Source organism: Panthera onca, chromosome D3 (genome assembly GCF_046562875.1).
Source record: "Panthera onca isolate mPanOnc1 chromosome D3, mPanOnc1 haplotype 2, whole genome shotgun sequence".
In the NCBI taxonomy this organism is placed as follows: domain Eukaryota; kingdom Metazoa; phylum Chordata; class Mammalia; order Carnivora; family Felidae; genus Panthera; species Panthera onca.
In genome coordinates, this window is record NC_138350.1 from 15,461,940 (window position 1) to 15,479,490 (window position 17,551).

General features: G+C 42.1%; 1 protein-coding gene and 1 pseudogene across 1 annotated transcript in view; one reads left to right on the plus strand and one right to left on the minus strand.

Moving 5' to 3' along the window:
* The window catches only part of RNF10 (ring finger protein 10), a 33,279-nt gene extending 15,892 nt beyond the window's left edge, over positions 1–17,387 (plus strand). Inside the window, exons 3-17 of the mRNA XM_060612456.3 lie at positions 474–673; positions 1,618–1,708; positions 2,961–3,145; positions 3,225–3,361; positions 6,178–6,338; positions 7,583–7,708; positions 7,965–8,226; positions 8,440–8,573; positions 9,535–9,652; positions 9,879–9,980; positions 11,546–11,701; positions 13,226–13,326; positions 16,173–16,230; positions 16,303–16,461; positions 17,102–17,387. Of these exons, the coding sequence (XP_060468439.1) occupies positions 474–673; positions 1,618–1,708; positions 2,961–3,145; positions 3,225–3,361; positions 6,178–6,338; positions 7,583–7,708; positions 7,965–8,226; positions 8,440–8,573; positions 9,535–9,652; positions 9,879–9,980; positions 11,546–11,701; positions 13,226–13,326; positions 16,173–16,230; positions 16,303–16,461; positions 17,102–17,178 (2,067 nt within the window). The 3' untranslated portion in view covers positions 17,179–17,387. The remainder of the gene's footprint in view (positions 1–473; positions 674–1,617; positions 1,709–2,960; positions 3,146–3,224; positions 3,362–6,177; positions 6,339–7,582; positions 7,709–7,964; positions 8,227–8,439; positions 8,574–9,534; positions 9,653–9,878; positions 9,981–11,545; positions 11,702–13,225; positions 13,327–16,172; positions 16,231–16,302; positions 16,462–17,101) is intronic.
* LOC144613902 (small ribosomal subunit protein uS14 pseudogene) lies at positions 13,766–14,185 on the minus strand (annotated as a pseudogene).
* Positions 17,388–17,551: the final 164 nt, after the last annotated feature.

Sequence of the window (17,551 nt, forward strand, 5' to 3'; positions counted from 1 at the left end):
CAGGATTCTGAAGCCCGTGGCAGTTAGCAGCTGCTTGCAAGCCGCCTCCAGAGTATAGTTCCACAGACTTGTTTTTGCCAGAAACAAACCAGAGAACAAGTAGCTAACAAGAGTGAAGGTCTAGGAGTCCTATGGGATTGTCAAAAAATTAATCCAGTAAGTGAATCATTGTGCTTCCCAGTAGCTAGACGACTTCATGTTGGGTTTAGTCATTTAATAAATAGTTAATTGCCATTTAGCGGGGCAGGCTAAACAGTTTAATTATATGTTAAAGGCTCTTGTCCCCCTTTCTATTCCCATCCAGATCTTAGGTAGACTTTTGTATTCCCCTTTCCTAGGAAGATTGTTTACTTTAAGCTGTGTTTCGTTTAGTTAATATTTTAAACCATGTAGAAGGAGGGTTGTGCTGGTTTCTGCTATCAATCAGTGTCATTCTATTCTGAAATACTCTGATTCATTCTTATTCTCTCTAGGTAGCAGAGGCTCAACGGGCAGAGTTTAGCCCTGCCCAGTTCTCTGGTCCGAAGAAGATCAATCTGAACCACTTGTTGAATTTCACTTTTGAACCCCGTGGCCAGGCGGGTCACTTTGAAGGCAGTGGACATGGCAGCTGGGGAAAGAGGAACAAATGGGGGCATAAGCCTTTTAACAAGGAACTCTTTTTACAGGCCAAGTGAGTATGTCTACTCTTGGGAGGAAAGTGCAGTTGAGCCTCTGGGTGGTTCTTGGTGCTGAGAAGAAGCTTCTTTTAAACTGCTATGGGAGAGAGGCAGAAAGGGAGTTGATCTGGTTCTTTTCCTCCTCTCTCTTTTTGGGGGGCAGTGCAGGTGTCGAAAACCAGCTTTTCAAGTGGATGTTCTTGGTGCTTAAAAGAATATAATGCTTAAATAAATACATTGATTAATGCTAAAATTAAATAATGCTTTAGTGTCATAATGAGATAGTAAAAGTATTTGTTTTGGAATTGGACCCACATTTGAATTTATTTTGACCTTTGATCTTGGGTAATTTATTTAGCCACGGTGAGATTCATCTTCTCCCTATAAAGGAGGAGGATTACTTAAAGGAGAATTGGATGATGGGTTGGAGTGTTTGGCATGGCATACGTTTGCTCAAATACTGATTCCCTTTTATTTCCTTTTGTGTGTCATTAGTTACAATGTAAGATTTGACCTTGGATCTAGACTGAAGTAACTGGTTAGTACTTTATATAAATTCGTAATCAAATGACTGAGCGAGAACAGTCTTTCTGCTGCCTTGAAGACTAGCTGTGTGCCATGGTTTCTCAGAGGGAGGGAGGAAATCTGGCTTCCTGCTGATTGATAGAGCTGCAGTCTGGGTTAATTTTAGCTCAGGGGAGGCCTGCAGGGCCTTGGCTAGGCTTGGAAGCAGAAGAAACAGAGTTCATGGATTTAGACTCCTACTTGGCAAGTCTTTGGATTCCCTCCAGAGCTGGGGCTCAGAACTGAGGCTGAAGTCCTAGTTCAGTGCTTCACAAACCATGGCTGCTAATGGCCTGTATTTGATTTCTAAGTGAAGGAGTAATGAGTTTCTGCTGAGGGCTTGTTGGTGGCTTTTGAGAGTCTGCCTTTTCCCTGTCCTCTTCCCTGTTTCCAGCTGCCAATTTGTGGTGTCTGAAGACCAAGACTACACAGTTCATTTTGCTGATCCTGATACCTTAGTCAACTGGGACTTTGTGGAACAAGTGGTGAGTAGCTCGGCTAAGCTTATAAACTGTTAGTGGGAGAGAGAACTAAGGAAAGGAACCATGGTGACACAGCAGCTGTTGGCTGGTATCACTGTTGATACCTTTTTTCTGCATGGCCTCACTGTAGAGATAAGTCCCCCAGAGATGAGTCCTGGTTTCTCCTGGAGTTCATTTTGTGCTAATTAGCACTAGCCTGCAGGATTGGGGAGTTGGAGGGCTCTCATCAAAGGTTCTATCTCATCAAAGCAGTTCTATCTACCGCCTCCTTTCTCCTGGGAAGAAATAACCAGAGAAATACATGAGGCACTCTGGTTACCTTCCTGACCTAGGGTGGGCTCATTGCATGAACATGGCTTCATCGGTAGCCATTTGTAGTAATCAATATCAAATTAGGCCTCAGTTTTGTGGCACATGAGTGAGCCACCAGGTACACTACTCTCTAAGCCACTGCTGCAGTTTGTTTTCTGTTGAAGTAATGAGTTCTGGGTATTCCTTTGCTGCTCTTAGGTTATAGGGATGTAAATTTTTTTTTTTTTTTTTTTTTTTGAGAGCACAAGTGAGCCTGAGTGGGGGTGGGGCAGAGGGAGAGAGAGAATCCTAAGCAGGCTCTGTGCCTGGCATGAAGCCCAAAGGGAGCTTGATCATGTCAGTGGGTCTGACATGGAGCTCGATCCCACGACTGTGAGACCGTGACCTGAGCATAAATCAAGAGTTGGATGTTTAACTGACTGAGCCACCCAGGCACCCCATACAATACTTTTCAAAGTGCTAGGTCTCCAAGCCTGGCTACTCATTAACTATGAAAATTGATAAAAACATCAGAGAATGACAAGGCCTATGAAACCTAAGTTCTATATTTATTGGTTAAAAAAAAAATAGAGATGCATATAAAGTGTAGGTCTGATAGACTTCTCTATTGGAAATTATTGGTACATTACTTTTCGACCTTTTATAAGCCTTTGTGTACGTGTACGTATAAAGTTTCTTTTTATAAGTGGGATTATATATCGATTTCTGTTCCTTTTTCCTTTGTGGAACCTCTAAAGTACTTGTTATGTAGTTATTAAACCATTATTGTGATTTCCTTAACGATTTACTTAAAGTGTTATTATATACTTGCATTTTGAACAATTCTGTGAAGATGTGTTGAGTAGAGATGTTCAGGGATGGGGGTGGGAGAGGAGAGGCTTTAACTTTGACAATCCCATGTCACTTTGAAAGCAGTGTAACTCGTGGTGCCCTTTTGTTGCAGCGCATTTGTAGCCATGAAGTGCCATCTTGCCCAATATGCCTATATCCACCTACTGCAGCCAAGATAACCCGTTGTGGACACATCTTCTGCTGGGCATGCATTCTGCACTACCTTTCACTGAGTGAGAAGACCTGGAGTAAATGTCCCATCTGTTACAGTTCTGTGCATAAGAAGGATCTCAAGAGGTGAGAAGGAGACATTTACTAGGTTAGACCCCAGTCTGCTAACTTCTTGCTCTTTTACATCTAAATGTCCATGTTACAGTGTTGTTGCCACCGAGTCACGTCAGTATGTTGTTGGTGACACTATTACAATGCAGCTGATGAAGAGGGAGAAAGGGGTGTTGTTGGCCTTGCCCAAATCCAAATGGATGAATGTAGACCATCCTATTCATCTAGGAGGTGAGTTCTGTTAATTTAGGGGGTAATAATCTTGGGTACATCTTTTAAGGCTATCAAATATATCTATCTACTATCAAAATTTGAGCCTTTGGGCAAGCCATTTCTATCATTTGCAGGTCAGTTTTAGGATTTTAGTAGGTTAGAGGGGAGTTTACAGAGAGTGGTTTAACTCTTGGTTTCAGGTGTGGTTTAGTTATGTATTTTTTAATTTTTAATTTTGTTGAAATAGTGCCTGGCATTGTGCCCAGCCTTGAGGATTCCACAGTCAGCCAGACTGGCCACTTGTTGTCAAGAAACTCAGTAGTCTAGTAGAAGACACACAGAGAGGGAGGGAGAGACTCCCAAGCCTGCTGTGTGCTGTCAGCACAGAGTGCGATGCTGGGCTCAATCTCAAACCATGAGATCATGACCTGAGCCGAAGTCAAGAGTCAGACACTTAACTGGCTGAGCCATCTAGGCGCCCCTAAACTTTAAAAAATCTAAAACTCTTAAGAGAACATATAGGATAGTATCTCTGTAAATCCTCAGATAGGGATGGGTTTTTGAACCAGGCTGAAACCGTAGATCCTAGAAAAGAAAAACAGATACACTTGATTTTATAAGAATGAAATCTGACAAGATTCCTTAAAGTCAGTTGGTGATTAACTAGGGGAAGATTTACACATTTAATACTAAAGATTAATGTCTGGAATATACAGGTGTTCTATAAGTTATATTAACAGTCCAGTAGAAGAATGGGCTAAGCATATGAAAGTATTTCCCAGAAAAGGATACTAGAATAACTTCCCAAGAATTAGGTTTAACTTTGCTAAGAGTTATGCAAATCAAAATCCCTATCAGATTGACGCAAAAAAAAAGAAGAAAAAAAAAGACATTAGAAGCACTAGGTTTTTGGCAGGTGTAGGAAAATGAGTACTGTATACAGGGTGGCAATGTAAGTCAATACAGCTTTTGGGGGGGTGCAATTTGGTAGTATTTAAAATATGCACAACCTTTGGTCCAGCTTTTGTACTTAATATAAAGAAATTATATGCACCAAGGAATACGTATAAGGAATTTTTGTTACAATGTAATAGAAGCTGTCAATAAGCTAAATAAACGTTCCATAAGGAACTCACTCAGTGTTTGTTATGCTGTGGAACACAATACAGAAGGTAAAAATAGGATCTCTGTATTAACATACAAAAAAAAATTTTTTTTAACATTTATTTATTTTTGAAAGAGCATGAATGGGGGAGGGGCAGAGAGAGAGAGAGGGAAACACAGAATCCGAAGCAGGCTCCAGGCTCTGACATGTCAGCACAGGGTCTGACACGGGGCTTGAACCCAAGGAACCGTGAGATCATGACCTGAGCCGAAATCAGACACTCAACCAACTGAGCCACCCAGGCACCCCTCTGTATTAATGTTTTGAAAGAATTTAATACAGGTTGGATGAAAAACACAGAACAACTTAAAGTTTATCATTTATGGAAAAACCTTTGTTTTCTTAAGTGATTATGGATTTATAAATGTATAGAAAAAGATTTGGCAAATACGTATCACAATTTGTAAATGGTTATCTCTGGGCAGATACTAGGATCGGAGGGTGGGAAAACAGGGCATTTCAAGAGTTTCCCAAAAGTTAACATTGTCCTAAAGTTTTTAAAAAGTACAGAAAATATGGGGGAGGGAAGTAAAGGAAACAAATCATCCATGGTCCTTTTACTCAGAGATATCCCAAAGTTGTAGATTATTTTCCTATTCATGTATATTTTTGCAAGATTGGGATTAAATTTTCTAGTTTTGGTGTCTGCTTTATATTCATGTAATGTAGGTATTTCTACATGTCACTAAATGTCATCTCACAAAACCATTTTTATTTAAAAATTTTTAAAGCTTATTTTTTTATCTTTAAATTTTTTTTATTAAAAAGTTTTTTTTAGTTTATTTATTTTTGAGAGAGAGCACAAGTTGGGGAGGGGCAGAGAGAGAGGGAAACACAGAATCTGAAGCAGGCTCCAGGCTCTGAGCTGTCAGCACAGAGCCCGACGTGGGGCTCGAACCCAAGAATTGTGAGATCGTGATCTGAGCCAAAGTCGGACGCTTAACCAACTGAGCCACCCAGGTGCCCCATTAAATAAACTTTTTTTTTTCTTTTTAATATTCATTTTTGAGAGAGACAGAGTGTGAGTTGGGGAGGGACAGAGAGAGGGAGACACAGAATCCAAAGCAGGCTTCAGGCTCAGAGGCGTCAGAACAGAGCCTGATGTGGGGCTTAAACCCACGAACCACGAGATCATGACCTGAGCTGAAGTCAGATGCCTAACAGACTGAGCCAGCCAGGCACCCCTGTTTTGTTTTGTTTTTTGTTTTGTTTTATTTCAAATATCTCTACACCCATCATGGGGCTCGAACTCACAACCCCGAGATCAAGAGTCGCATGCTCTTCCAACTGAGTCAGCCACGTGCCCCAGAAAACCATTTTTAATGTCTGCAAAATTCTCTTTAATGAATATGCCATCATGTCATTAACCGTTTCTTTATTATTGGACTTAACTGGTTGATGTAGCATTTTTTGGTATTACAGACGATAGGGTAATCAGTAGTTTGGCTAAAACATTTTTAGTGCGTCTTTGGTTTTCTTGGATTCCTTGTGTTATGGGGTCAGAGTTATAAACCTTTTATTTAAGGTCATTGCTAAATTATTTTTAGAAAATTAGCCTGATTACTCCATCTTCACTTTGGGGGATAAAAGCTGTGTAAATTCCTGTGTAGCCACAAGGTTGCAAAGCTCCGACTGTTGCATTTTTGTGATCTTGCTGGCTTTCTTGTAGATGAACAGCACAGCCAGTACTCCAAGTTGCTGCTGGCCTCTAAGGAGCAGGTGCTGCACCGGGTAGTTCAGGAAGAGAAAATAGCTTTGGAGCAGCAGCTGGCAGAGGAGAAGCACACTCCCGAGTCCTGCTTTATTGAGGCAGCTATCCAGGAGCTCAAGGTAGGATGACAGGACAGGATGGTGGGGATAAGTTATCTTGGTCCTGAATTTAAGATAACGCATAGTTAATGGCTAAAATAGCCAGTTTGCTCTGGCCGTTGGTGATGTGAGGGAATGGTTGACCTAGTGGTTTTTAAAGCACTCTCTGGAGCTGAAAGGAACAAATTAAAATCGTCTTATAACTAGTTGAGTCACTGGAGTCTCTTAGTCTTAGGTTAGCTATGTTCTTAGTTAAGCAAAGTAGGTTTTTTTCCTAAGGAAACACTTGGATTTATTTTTAGAGATGTTTTATTTGAGGCGCATTTTGAAGAGAGTGTTACGGCCTATCCAGCAGGCCCTAGTAATACCTGCTGAGGATTTTGAAGCAGGAAAAATTACCCAAATAGAGAATTTCCTGTGCTGTGTATCCTTACCAGGCATCAGAATCAGGGCATTGGCCTCCACCCTGAGATGTGAATTCAGTCAAATATGGGCTCCGTAGGCTTAATAATTTGTGTTATAATGAGTTCCAGACTGATTCTAATGTTCATCCTCAGACCATATTTTGAGAATCACTGATCTGTGTTAGAACAGTGAAAGCCCTTGTATCTTGAGTAATTGGCATGTGACCGGTCCTGTGTTAAGGTACTGTACTTACATTTATGTCACATGAGCTGCATATCCCGGTGTGAACTATCCCCTTTCACGGATGAGGAAATGGAGTCATGGGTTAGGTAATTTGCTTGAGGACATAATAACTAATATGAGATGAAGCTGGTATTTGAATTCCTGTCTTTCTGACTTCTGAGTCTTCCTTTAGTAGGTCCTGTGTATTTTGTTTTTAATTAAATGCAGAGCATTCGTTCAAGTGCATTTCAGAGAAGACGAGCTGTATAGAAGTAGAGCTGTCCAGGTTGAGATGGCAGTTGGCCAAACCCCTGCCTCCCGCACTGGGGCTCTTTCTTTAAGAGTAGCTTGTAAAAACTAGAGGACTAGTTCTGTGTTCTTGGATTTTTTGTTCAGGAAACTTTTGTGTAGTATTGTCACTGTCAGATTGTAAGTAGAATACCATCCCATTTGGGTGTCAGGTGCTTTTTGCTCCCTGTTTCCTTGAAGGATTGAGGATTTTAAGTACTTTTCCTATTGGGTCTTGTTGCCTTTTAACTTTTGCTCCTGTTGAGAAAGGCCATTGTAAGCCCTTGCCCTACAAACTAAGTGTGTTTCTAGAAACTTAGCTTTCTCTGGTCTTCTCTCTGGTGGTTTAGACTCGGGAAGAGGCTCTGTCAGGATTGGCTGAAAGCAGAGGGGAGGTCCTTAGTGTTGTGCCTGCTCTGGAACAACTGGTGCTGATGGCTCCCTTGGCGAAGGAGTCCGTTTTTCAACCCAGGAAGGTGAGTGTGACCCCGTTACAGACTAAATGGCTGCCGTTCCTCAAGGCTGCTGTTGAGTTGGTAGGTGATGTTGTGAAATCGCCTCTCCATGGGAGAGGAGGGGGGACTATGAGTATTTCCCGTGTGCTTATTAGTTCTTTACCTAGGGATGTTAAATCCATGAATGTGACAGCTAAGAAAACCTTCCAGAGAACTTGGTTCATGTGTCTACCTTTGCCACATGTACTTTCTGTTGACATAGAATTTGTCCCAACAGGGTGTGTTAGACTATCTGTCTGCTTTTGATGAAGAGACCACCGAAGTTTGTTCTCTGGGTTCTCCTCGTCCTCTTGCTCTCCCTCTGGTAGAGGAAGAGGAAGCAGTGTCTGAACCGGAGCCTGAAGCCTGTGATGACTCAGAGTTAGCAGATGACAGTCTTGGAGAGGGGACCATTTGTACTGAGTCCAGCCAGCAGGAACCCATCACCAAGCCAGGCTTCACACACCTGAGTGGCTCTCCTTGTTACTACTTTTACCAAGGTGAGGGTTCCTGAGAGGAGGGCTGGGTTGCCATGGAGATGTTTCAGCAAGGTGGCCTGGCCTCTTAGCAGGAGGAGGTATTGCTGCTAGATGTGAGTGCTTGGGTCTGTTTTGCCTTTGGCCTCGGGGAGGGAGAGGCAGGCCTAGCTGTACGGGGGGCCCTGTCTTGAGGACTGGCCACGACTGTTGTGTGAGAGAGCCGCTTGTCTTCAGCGGAGGACGGGCAGCACATGTTCCTGCACCCTGTGAATGTGCGCTGCCTTGTGAGGGAGTACGGCAGCCTGGAGCAGAGCCCGGAGAAGATCTCGGCAGTAGTGGTGGAGATCGCCGGCTACTCCATGTCTGAGGTAAGGTCCTGCCTTGTCCCTGTGGCACGGTTCTGGAGTGTCATCAACCTGATCTTTTTGATATGGGCCTGAGCAGCCCATGCTCACAGTTCTTCAAAGAGCTTAGCTTTTGTATTTAAGTCTATTTTTGTCACTGATTTTGTGCCTGCAAAGATTTTAGAGGTTAAATGGGGCTCTCTTACCATGTCGGGGTTCTGTTAGTCACCCCTTGCTCTCTGTTTTTAGGTTCATTTATTGTGGTTTGGGAACATAGATGTCTCCCACTTTCATTCAAGATGAGTTTGTTTTTCTCTTTTTCCTTATGGCTTGGGAGAAATGTCCAAGGAATCGAAGAGTTATTGGAGGCTCTATACTAGGTTATACAAGATTGAAACACCTTTTCGGCTTAACAGATACTATCAATTATTACCTGATAATTTATATATGCGAGGTTTTGCCCTTTGAGAGTTATCCTTATATTGATCACAAATTTGTTACGCTGTAAACTTTCCATCAAACATGCAGAAAGAGAATGGAAAAGAAAATTAAACTGAAATTGATGGGCTTTTTTTTTTTCTTACTGTTTCAGGCCAAGCTTTATTCAGTAGGGAAATCTGCTTTTTCCACCTTCCCAGTTATTAATTGTCAGTGGATCTCAGGTTTTTTGCCAACAAATACTCTTTATCTTCCCCTGTTCTCTCTCCTCAGTTGTGGGCTCCAGAAAATCAGAAACAGCTGATCAGCTTTAAATCATTTATTACCAGGCTTGATTTATTTATGTGCAGCACAAACCTAAAAACTGCTTTTGGTTGATCATTTACCTTATTGAATGTCAATTGACGGTTTCTGTTTGGCTTTGCAAAATGATGATACCTTGAGCACTACTCTTTGAGCCCCAAAGAGTTAGCTGTCTGGGATGGGAACCTCTGTCCTTACAGTTTGGCCTGGTGTTAGTTGAGTTTTGGTCCCTTTTCCACGGTAGGATGTTCGGCAGCGTCATAGATACCTCTCTCACCTGCCGCTCACCTGTGAGTTCAGCATCTGTGAACTGGCTCTGCAGCCTCCTGTGGTCTCTAAGGAAACTCTGGAGATATTCTCAGGTAAGAATGCACCCACTCTGCTTCTCTTTATAGTGAAGCTCAGGGTTTCTTCTGATTGGAAACCCAGTATGGGAGGAATTTAGGAGCTCTGTCATGAGTCTCCATACCATACTCCATTCATCCAGGCCAGCTGCCTCCTTTTGTGGCCTTAGTGACTAGTCACCTGGGAGGAGTTAATGGCCAGGCTGTCCTTGGTCTGCCTGCTCACTGTCTGACCATCCCACAGATGACATTGAGAAGAGGAAGCGTCAGCGCCAGAAGAAGGCTCGGGAGGAACGCCGCCGGGAGCGCAGGATTGAGATGGAGGAGAACAAGAAACAGGGCAAGTGTAAGTTCAGAAACTCTATTAGACTAGTACAGCTGTGCATCCTCATGGAGATACTCAGTGCTTGGGCCCAGGAGCCAGACTATTTGGTTCACATCTCAGTTCTGCCACTTGTTTTTTGTTGTTGTTGTTTTTTTTTTTTTTTTTAGCTCTTAAATGTGAATCATGAGAGTACTTCGTTCATAGACTTGAGAATTAAGTGAATTAATGGGGGTCAAAGTTCATAGCTTTTAATAAGGAATGAGATTAAATTCATCCTTGGTATAGTAGGTGAGAAAACCTGTTCTGGGGAAGGCAATTGGAGATCTGCTGAATTTAGGGGATAATTGTCTCCTGTGTGTTCTGAATGGAACATTGATCCCACCGTTGACTCTATTAAAGGAGACCTCTGTATACCGCAAGTCTGCCAAGAGAGTAAGATATAGTAGAAACCTTGACAAACTAGGAAATCTATGCAGGAGGTTAGATTTAAGAGCTCTTTCATGTAAGTACAGAGTCTTTTGATCTGCTTCTTCAACATAAGCTTCATTGAATCCAGGAGATTAGTGTGACATGAGAGTGTACTTACTTATCCTCCAGAAAACAAAGAATCGAGTCCTCAGCCAGGGAAAGGACTTCACTGTTTTGACTACATGTTTATGGTGGTGAACATAAATTTTACTTCTCCAACTGGGATAAGTGTATAACTGGGGTCCCAATGCTGTGTAGGTATTTGGCACATTTCCTAAATAATTGAAAAAAACTGATGTTTCAGGTACAGGGGCTTTTTTAATTTTACCTTCTTTATTATAGAAACACCCAAAGACAAGTACATAGAATAATATAATTAACCATCATGTATAATATTTGGCTTCAGTTAAGAACAGAGCAAAGATTTTTTTATTTTTACTTACTTTTTAAGATTTTATTTTAAATGTTTTTTTTTTTGAGAGAGAGAGGGATGGAGAGAACACGTGCATGAGTGGGGGAGGGGCAGAAAGAGAGGGAGACAAAGAATCCGAAGCAGGCTGAAGGTGCAGAGCTTGATGAGGGACTCGAACCCACGAACCGTGAGATCATGACCTGAGCTGAAGTCAGATGCTTAACTGACTGAGCCACCCAGGCGTGCCTAAGATTTTATTTTTAAGTGATCTCTACACCCAGTGTGGGGCTTGAACTTAACCCTGAGATTAAGAGTTGCATGCTCTACCAACTGAGCCAGCCAGGTGCCCCCAAAAAGGGTTTTATTTAAAAAAAAAAAAATATAGGGGCTCCTGGGTGGCTCATTTGGTTAAGTGTCAGACTTCAGCTCAGGTCATGATCTCACAGTTTGTGAGTTGAAGCCTCACATCGGGCTTTCTCTCTGCCCCTCCTGTGCTTACGTGTGTGTGTGCACGTTCTCTTTCTCAAAGTAAACATTTCAAAAAATCAACAAAAATATAAAGTGACAATTACTATAAATTTGGGTTTTAAAGTGTGTTTACATACCTTAGAGCCTTGGGGGATTCATATTGACTATCCACAACTGTTGGAAAAGATTTGAGGAATATTCTAAATGGCCCTACTGTACTCTTCTTTTTTCTTTGTAGATCCAGAAGTCCACATTCCCCTAGAGAATCTACAGCAGTTTCCTGCCTTCAATTCCTATACCTGCACCTCTGATTCTGCTTTGGGTCCCACCAGCACCGAGGGCCATGGTGCCCTCTCCCTGTCTCCTCTTAGCAGAAGTCCAGGTTCCCAAGCAGGTAAATGAGTTGGGATTTAAAGAATGAAGTTGCCCACCAGCCACAGACCTTAAGCAAGGCCCTAGTGTCTGAATTTGTTAACTCTAACCTACTCAGTATGGTGGGATTTTTAGGTGATTAACCTTACTTTGGGTAGTTAATATATTTCTGGGGTACATCAGATTTTTGCCATTTGATTCACCTTTCTGATTGGCTGTACTACTTTATACCCTGCTGTTTTCTAAAAACCTCAAAACCTCAAGGCAGCTCATATGGCAGGAAAGTTAAACTTAGATTCTTCCCTGTGACCCAGCTGTTTTATTTCTAAAGATTTTTTAAGTGTTTTATTTAATCAATTTATTATTATTATTATTATTATTATTATTATTATTATTATTATTTTGGAGAAGGAGAGAGCACGTAAGCAGGGGAGAGATTGAGGAGGATAGAGGATCTGAAGCAGGCTCCATGCTGACAGCTGAGAGCCTGATGTGGGGCTCAAACTCATGAACTGTGAGATCATGACCTGAGCCGAAGTTGGATACATAACCAACTGAGCCACGCAGGTGCCCCTCTGCCAGCCATTTTAAATAAAATGTCCAAGAGCAGAATATTTAAAGCTCTTGGTGACTGCTATGATCATATGCCTGTCACTTTGCAGATTAGGAACCTGAGGCTGAGGCAGGGGCTTAGTGACAGGGACTGTGACTGTAACCTGCATCTTGAGGGCTGTATGCACAACTATTATGCTTTTTAGTCTAAGAAGAGAGCTGAAATACAGAGGAATATGGCAGAACATCAACTACATTATCTGTGATAAAAAATTGGTTGTGTATGTGCTTTCACATACTAGCTTTTTTGAAGGAATGGGCTTTAATGTATTGAAGCAAGAGCAGCTGGATAGTCCTAGGACTGAAAGTACTGAATAGCCCTGGCTGACTGTGGAAGGGCCTGCTACTGGGAGAGTGAATAGAGGCCTCTCCCTTCCAGCAGTGATCAGGGCAGTGGGTAGACCTGTGGGAAATGCCCAACTCTATCTAGGTCAGAAAGGATGGAGAAGACTGTTACCTGGGGAGTATCGGGGGAAAGCTTGCATCTTCCTGTTGGATATTGTCCATTTGGATGTGTGTTTTGGATGCTAACTGAATAGTGCAGGTCATACCCATCTGGCTGGAACATAAAGGCTGACCTGATTAAATTTTATCTTTTTGTTAGAACATTTTCATTCACATAAAACCAGTCCATGACATACCGGTACCTAGGCCTTGAGAGTCAGCTGGTGTGGAAAGGGGTTTTTTTTTTTGGCATGGAAATAGATTCTGCCATGTTTTCTAGTATTACTGTGATCACTAAACTTTTGTTTCCCTAGATCACTAGTATGAATAATAGGCCATGTTCTTGACTTTATAAGAACATGGCAGAATTGAAATTGGATCAAGGTTTGCTTTTTGTGGTGGGGCTGGTAATTATCTAGACCTGATTCAGGGTTCATCTCTTCTCTCTTGGAACTCGACTTATATAATCAGGTCTCTGGTTTCTTTTCAGACTTTCTGCTGACCCCTCTGTCACCGACTGCCAGTCAGGGCAGTCCTTCATTCTGCGTTGGGAGTCTGGAAGAAGACTCTCCCTTCCCTTCCTTTGCCCAGGTAAATCTTTGCTTGTGAAGCAGTTCACAGGTATTAAACGTGAGCTCTGCTGCTTGTACTTTCTGGAAATCTTTGCGCTGGAGGAGAGACTTCCAGGCTAATGTTGTATTGATAGTAATAATCACGGAAAGCTTTTTTTAAGAGGAAATCTTCTAGTTTTAGTTTCAGATGTTATTGTAGACTTCCCAAAGAAAGAGGCCAAGAGTAGCTGAGGGAGAATCAGAGCTTTAGTTTTTTAACAGATCATTAAATACTTGGGTACTAAGTGTTGTTTTAGGGGCTGGGGAGATACCAATTTCAGCTGGTCCCTGGTTCTAGGACTTCTGATTCAGGTGGTATGTACCTGTTACATATAATAAACCATTTCTCTTTGCTTTGGGAAGGGAAAGGTGGTCTTGGTTGTCCTATAACTAGCCAAACTGTCTTCCTTGGGCAGCTGAGTTAGAGGAACACTAGGCTAGTGAAACTTGATGTCAGATCTTTTTGTGTTCTGTTTTATTCTTTAAGTGTTTTTATTTTATGTAAAACAAGATGGCATTAAGGTAGGTTTCTTGGATGACCCATTCAAGGAAGTTCACTTAATCCAATTTACTGAAGCCTGTATCCTTTGCAAACCGACGGAAACACTGGCAGCACATAGGCTGTATTTCTGAATCAGACCATGCCGGTTTGGCAGACACAGCAAACCCTGGCCAGATTTCCTCAGCCGGCTCCCATAAAGCTGGTGACCCATCTTGTTCTCTTGGATGCAGTGAGGCAGAGATGTCAGATCATTTTATTAACCTTTAAAATAACAAACACTCAGTATTCCTGCATTAAGATAACTGAGGAGGATGGATGGACAGCTTGCTGAACACCCCCTTTAGAAGTTAGTATTAACCTTTTGGGGCTAGTTTGGGATCATTAGCTTAACAGTTCTTTAGAGCGGGTGATAGTGGAGGTTTCTCACGTCTCTCAGTGTGTGCTGAGATAGAAGCAGGAATTGGACTTTGGTAAGTCGAGTCCTGAAGTCAAGGAGGAAGAAATAATTGAGAGCAATCTTGAGTATTAACTGATAGGTTTCAGAAGTTATAAGCAAGTGGTTCCCAGGAATTATGTCAAATGCTTAAATTTGTTTTTGTTTTTTAGTGTTTATTTATAGAGAGAGAGTGATCGAGCAGAGGGAGGGGCAGAGAGAGAGGGGAGAGAAAATCCCAAGCAGGCTCCATGCTGTCAGTGTTGAGTCTGATGCGGGGCTTGATCTCACAAACTGTGAGATTATGACCTGAGCCGAAATCAGGAGTTGGACGCTTAACTGACTTGAGCCTACCCATGGACCCCTGAAGTTGTTTTTTAAACTAGGTTTTATTGCTGTTGCTTTTTTCAGCTTTATATGTTGAACAACTTCAAACTTAAAAGTGTTGAATAGCATAACGAACGCTCATACCTTTCACCTAGGTTCACCCGTTGTTAGCATTTTGCTATATGTGCTTTCTCTTTTTATTGTTATACTGTATTGAAAACATTAGACCTCCTGAATGAGTTTACCACCAACTGTTTACGAGATAAGTGCCCCCAAATGATATTCTTCTATATGATCACATTTGTCATGATCACATAAAAGAAATTCAGCTAATTGAGTATCTAATACAGTACTTATTTCTTATTTCTCCATGTCTCAGTGGTCTTGTATTGTTTTCAGTCCGGTCGAAAAAAAAGACTGCTCATTGCATGTGTTTGTCAAGTCTCTTTAGTCTTCTGTGATCTGTAACAGTTTCTCTAGCCTCTCTTTGTTTTCTTCCTGTGGCATGGATATTTTTGAAGCATCCAGGCCAGTTGTTGTATATAGTGTCCTGCAGTTTGGATTTGTCTGTTTATTTTTTCATGAGTGGATTCAGGTTAAACATTTAAACATTTATGGCAAGAATAACACATAGGTGATAGATGTTTTAATGGCCTTTTAAGATGATTCAGATTCCATACTCTTTGGACCCCTAACTCCCAAGGACCGAGGGAAAAGATCATCCAAGTGGTACATGATGAAGAAAGGTTATTCAGTGAAATAAACCTCTGCCAACCCAACTCCATTTGAATAATATTGTACCTCACTTCGGGACACTTACTTTAGGATGACGCATTCTTATTTGAATCTCATGGGGCTTGTCTCTTGGTAGTTTTCCAGGGATAAAATTCAGCCTGCTTTGAGTTGCAGGACACGTGTGGCCCTCAATAATTAAGAAGCTGGCCTTAGCCACCTGAGATGAAAGAATTCCTCATTCAGGGGCAGGAGGGATGGTTCTGATTTTATTGTACATGGAGGAATCTGGTCTATGATTGGATCTAAAAGTTAATTAAGGAGCTATTAGAAAAGCAGAGACTGAAGGGTAATGGCAGCTGTTGGAGCAGTTTTAGGATAAAGTTAAATTGATTTTCTTGGCCTTAAGTAACTGGAGTTCAATAACCAGGTGGTTCGTTTTGCTTATTCCAAGAGGTTTATATTTTAGGGGTCCCAAGAAGAGCAGGAAAAACTTACCAGAAGAAGGGAATGACACAGTCAGGATTCCCAGCTTGAGAGTCTGAGTAAGAACCTCTTGTCTAGTCAGTCCATGCACTGTTCTTTATCTGTTTCCTAAGGAACAACACAGGCTTTGGTTTCCCACCTTGGGGGTTTACTGCTAGTTCTCTTGGTCAGGATATAGAGGACATGACTGAAACAGTATGTTAAGGAGAGAAGTACTTGGAAAATCCTTTTTTCCAGAGGTGATAGTTCTTTGTGCCCTTAGCCAGTTAGTGTCAAGACACAAGTCTGGGAAAGAAATTGGATCAGTTGCTTAAATTCTTCTCTCCCTTCTTTCCCACCTTGGCAGATGCTGAGAGTTGGAAAAGCAAAAGCAGATGTGTGGCCCAAAACTGCTCCAAAGAAAGGTGAGAATGGCCCTCTGGTGGAAGGGGAGTTTGGCTCCTTTCAGAAAGTAAATTAACACTGGTATTTTATAGATGAAAACAGCTTAGTTCCTCCTGCTCCTGTGGACAGCGATGGGGAGAGTGATAACTCAGACCGTGTTCCTGTGCCCAGTTTCCAAAATTCCTTCAGCCAAGCTATTGAAGCAGCCTTCATGAAACTGGACACACCAGCTACTTCAGATCCCCTCTCTGGTAAAGGCAAAGAAACGGAGTGCTCAGTACAGAGTTGTCATTCCCACCTGGATCCAGTGGTGGGCATCACTAATTAGTCAGGCACTTTTCTCTTGAGCCCCTAGGCTCACATGCTCATGTCAGCTAATAGTCCATTTAGTATGTCAGCTAGGACGTTTTTGCCACCCCAAATTAACTGTTGAGGCCCAGCTGTGAAATTCTGAAATTTCTGTGAATTTCTGAAATTCTGTGAAATTTCCCTCTAAGACGTAGTGGAGAGTAGATTTTAGAATCCTGAGTTTGGTAGAAGGTGGCCAATAGGTGGAGAAGTCAGGCTTGAAGCCCACGCCACTCTGTAGTATTCAGTTAGACAAGATCACTAGCATTCGCGGTGTGCCTTTGCTGTGCCTACCTAGCCTTGTGCTCATTTTATTCTCCCAACGACCATATTAAATGGGTAGGACTATGTTACAGATGAGGAAACGGGTCTAGGGATGTAAAGTGACTTGCCCAGATCCCTGGAGTGTGCAAGGACTGGTATCTGGATCCAGGGGGGTCTTCATCCTAGAACCTTAACTGCCACTCTGAGACTCTCCGGGACGAAACTGGCTGGGGTAAGGGGATGGCATTCTAAGCAAGTTCTTTCTGTGTTTCCATTTAGAAGAGAAAGGAGGAAAGAAAAGAAAAAAACAGAAACAAAAGCTCCTGTTCAGCACCTCAGTCGTCCACACCAAGTGACACTACTGGCCCCGGCTACCTTCTCCATCTGGTTTTCTTTTTCCTGTGCTTTTGTTTTGCTGCTGTAATTTTTAAGTATTTGAGTTTGAACAGATTAGCTCTGGGGGGAGGGGGTTTCCACAGCGTGAGGGGGAACCAAGAAAATTTTAAATACAGTGTATTTTCCAGCTTCCCGTCTTTACACCAAAATAAAGTATTGACACACAAGAGATCTCTCTTCCTGCCAAGATTTTTAGTTTGTTACCAGGTTAGTCTTTTTGCCCCATGTAATTAGTTTTTCTCAACCCAAATAAGTTTGAGTTCCTTCAACATCCCGCAGAGCAGCCCAAACCAGAGTGTTCTAGCACTGTTCTACTGACATGTCAGGGCATCA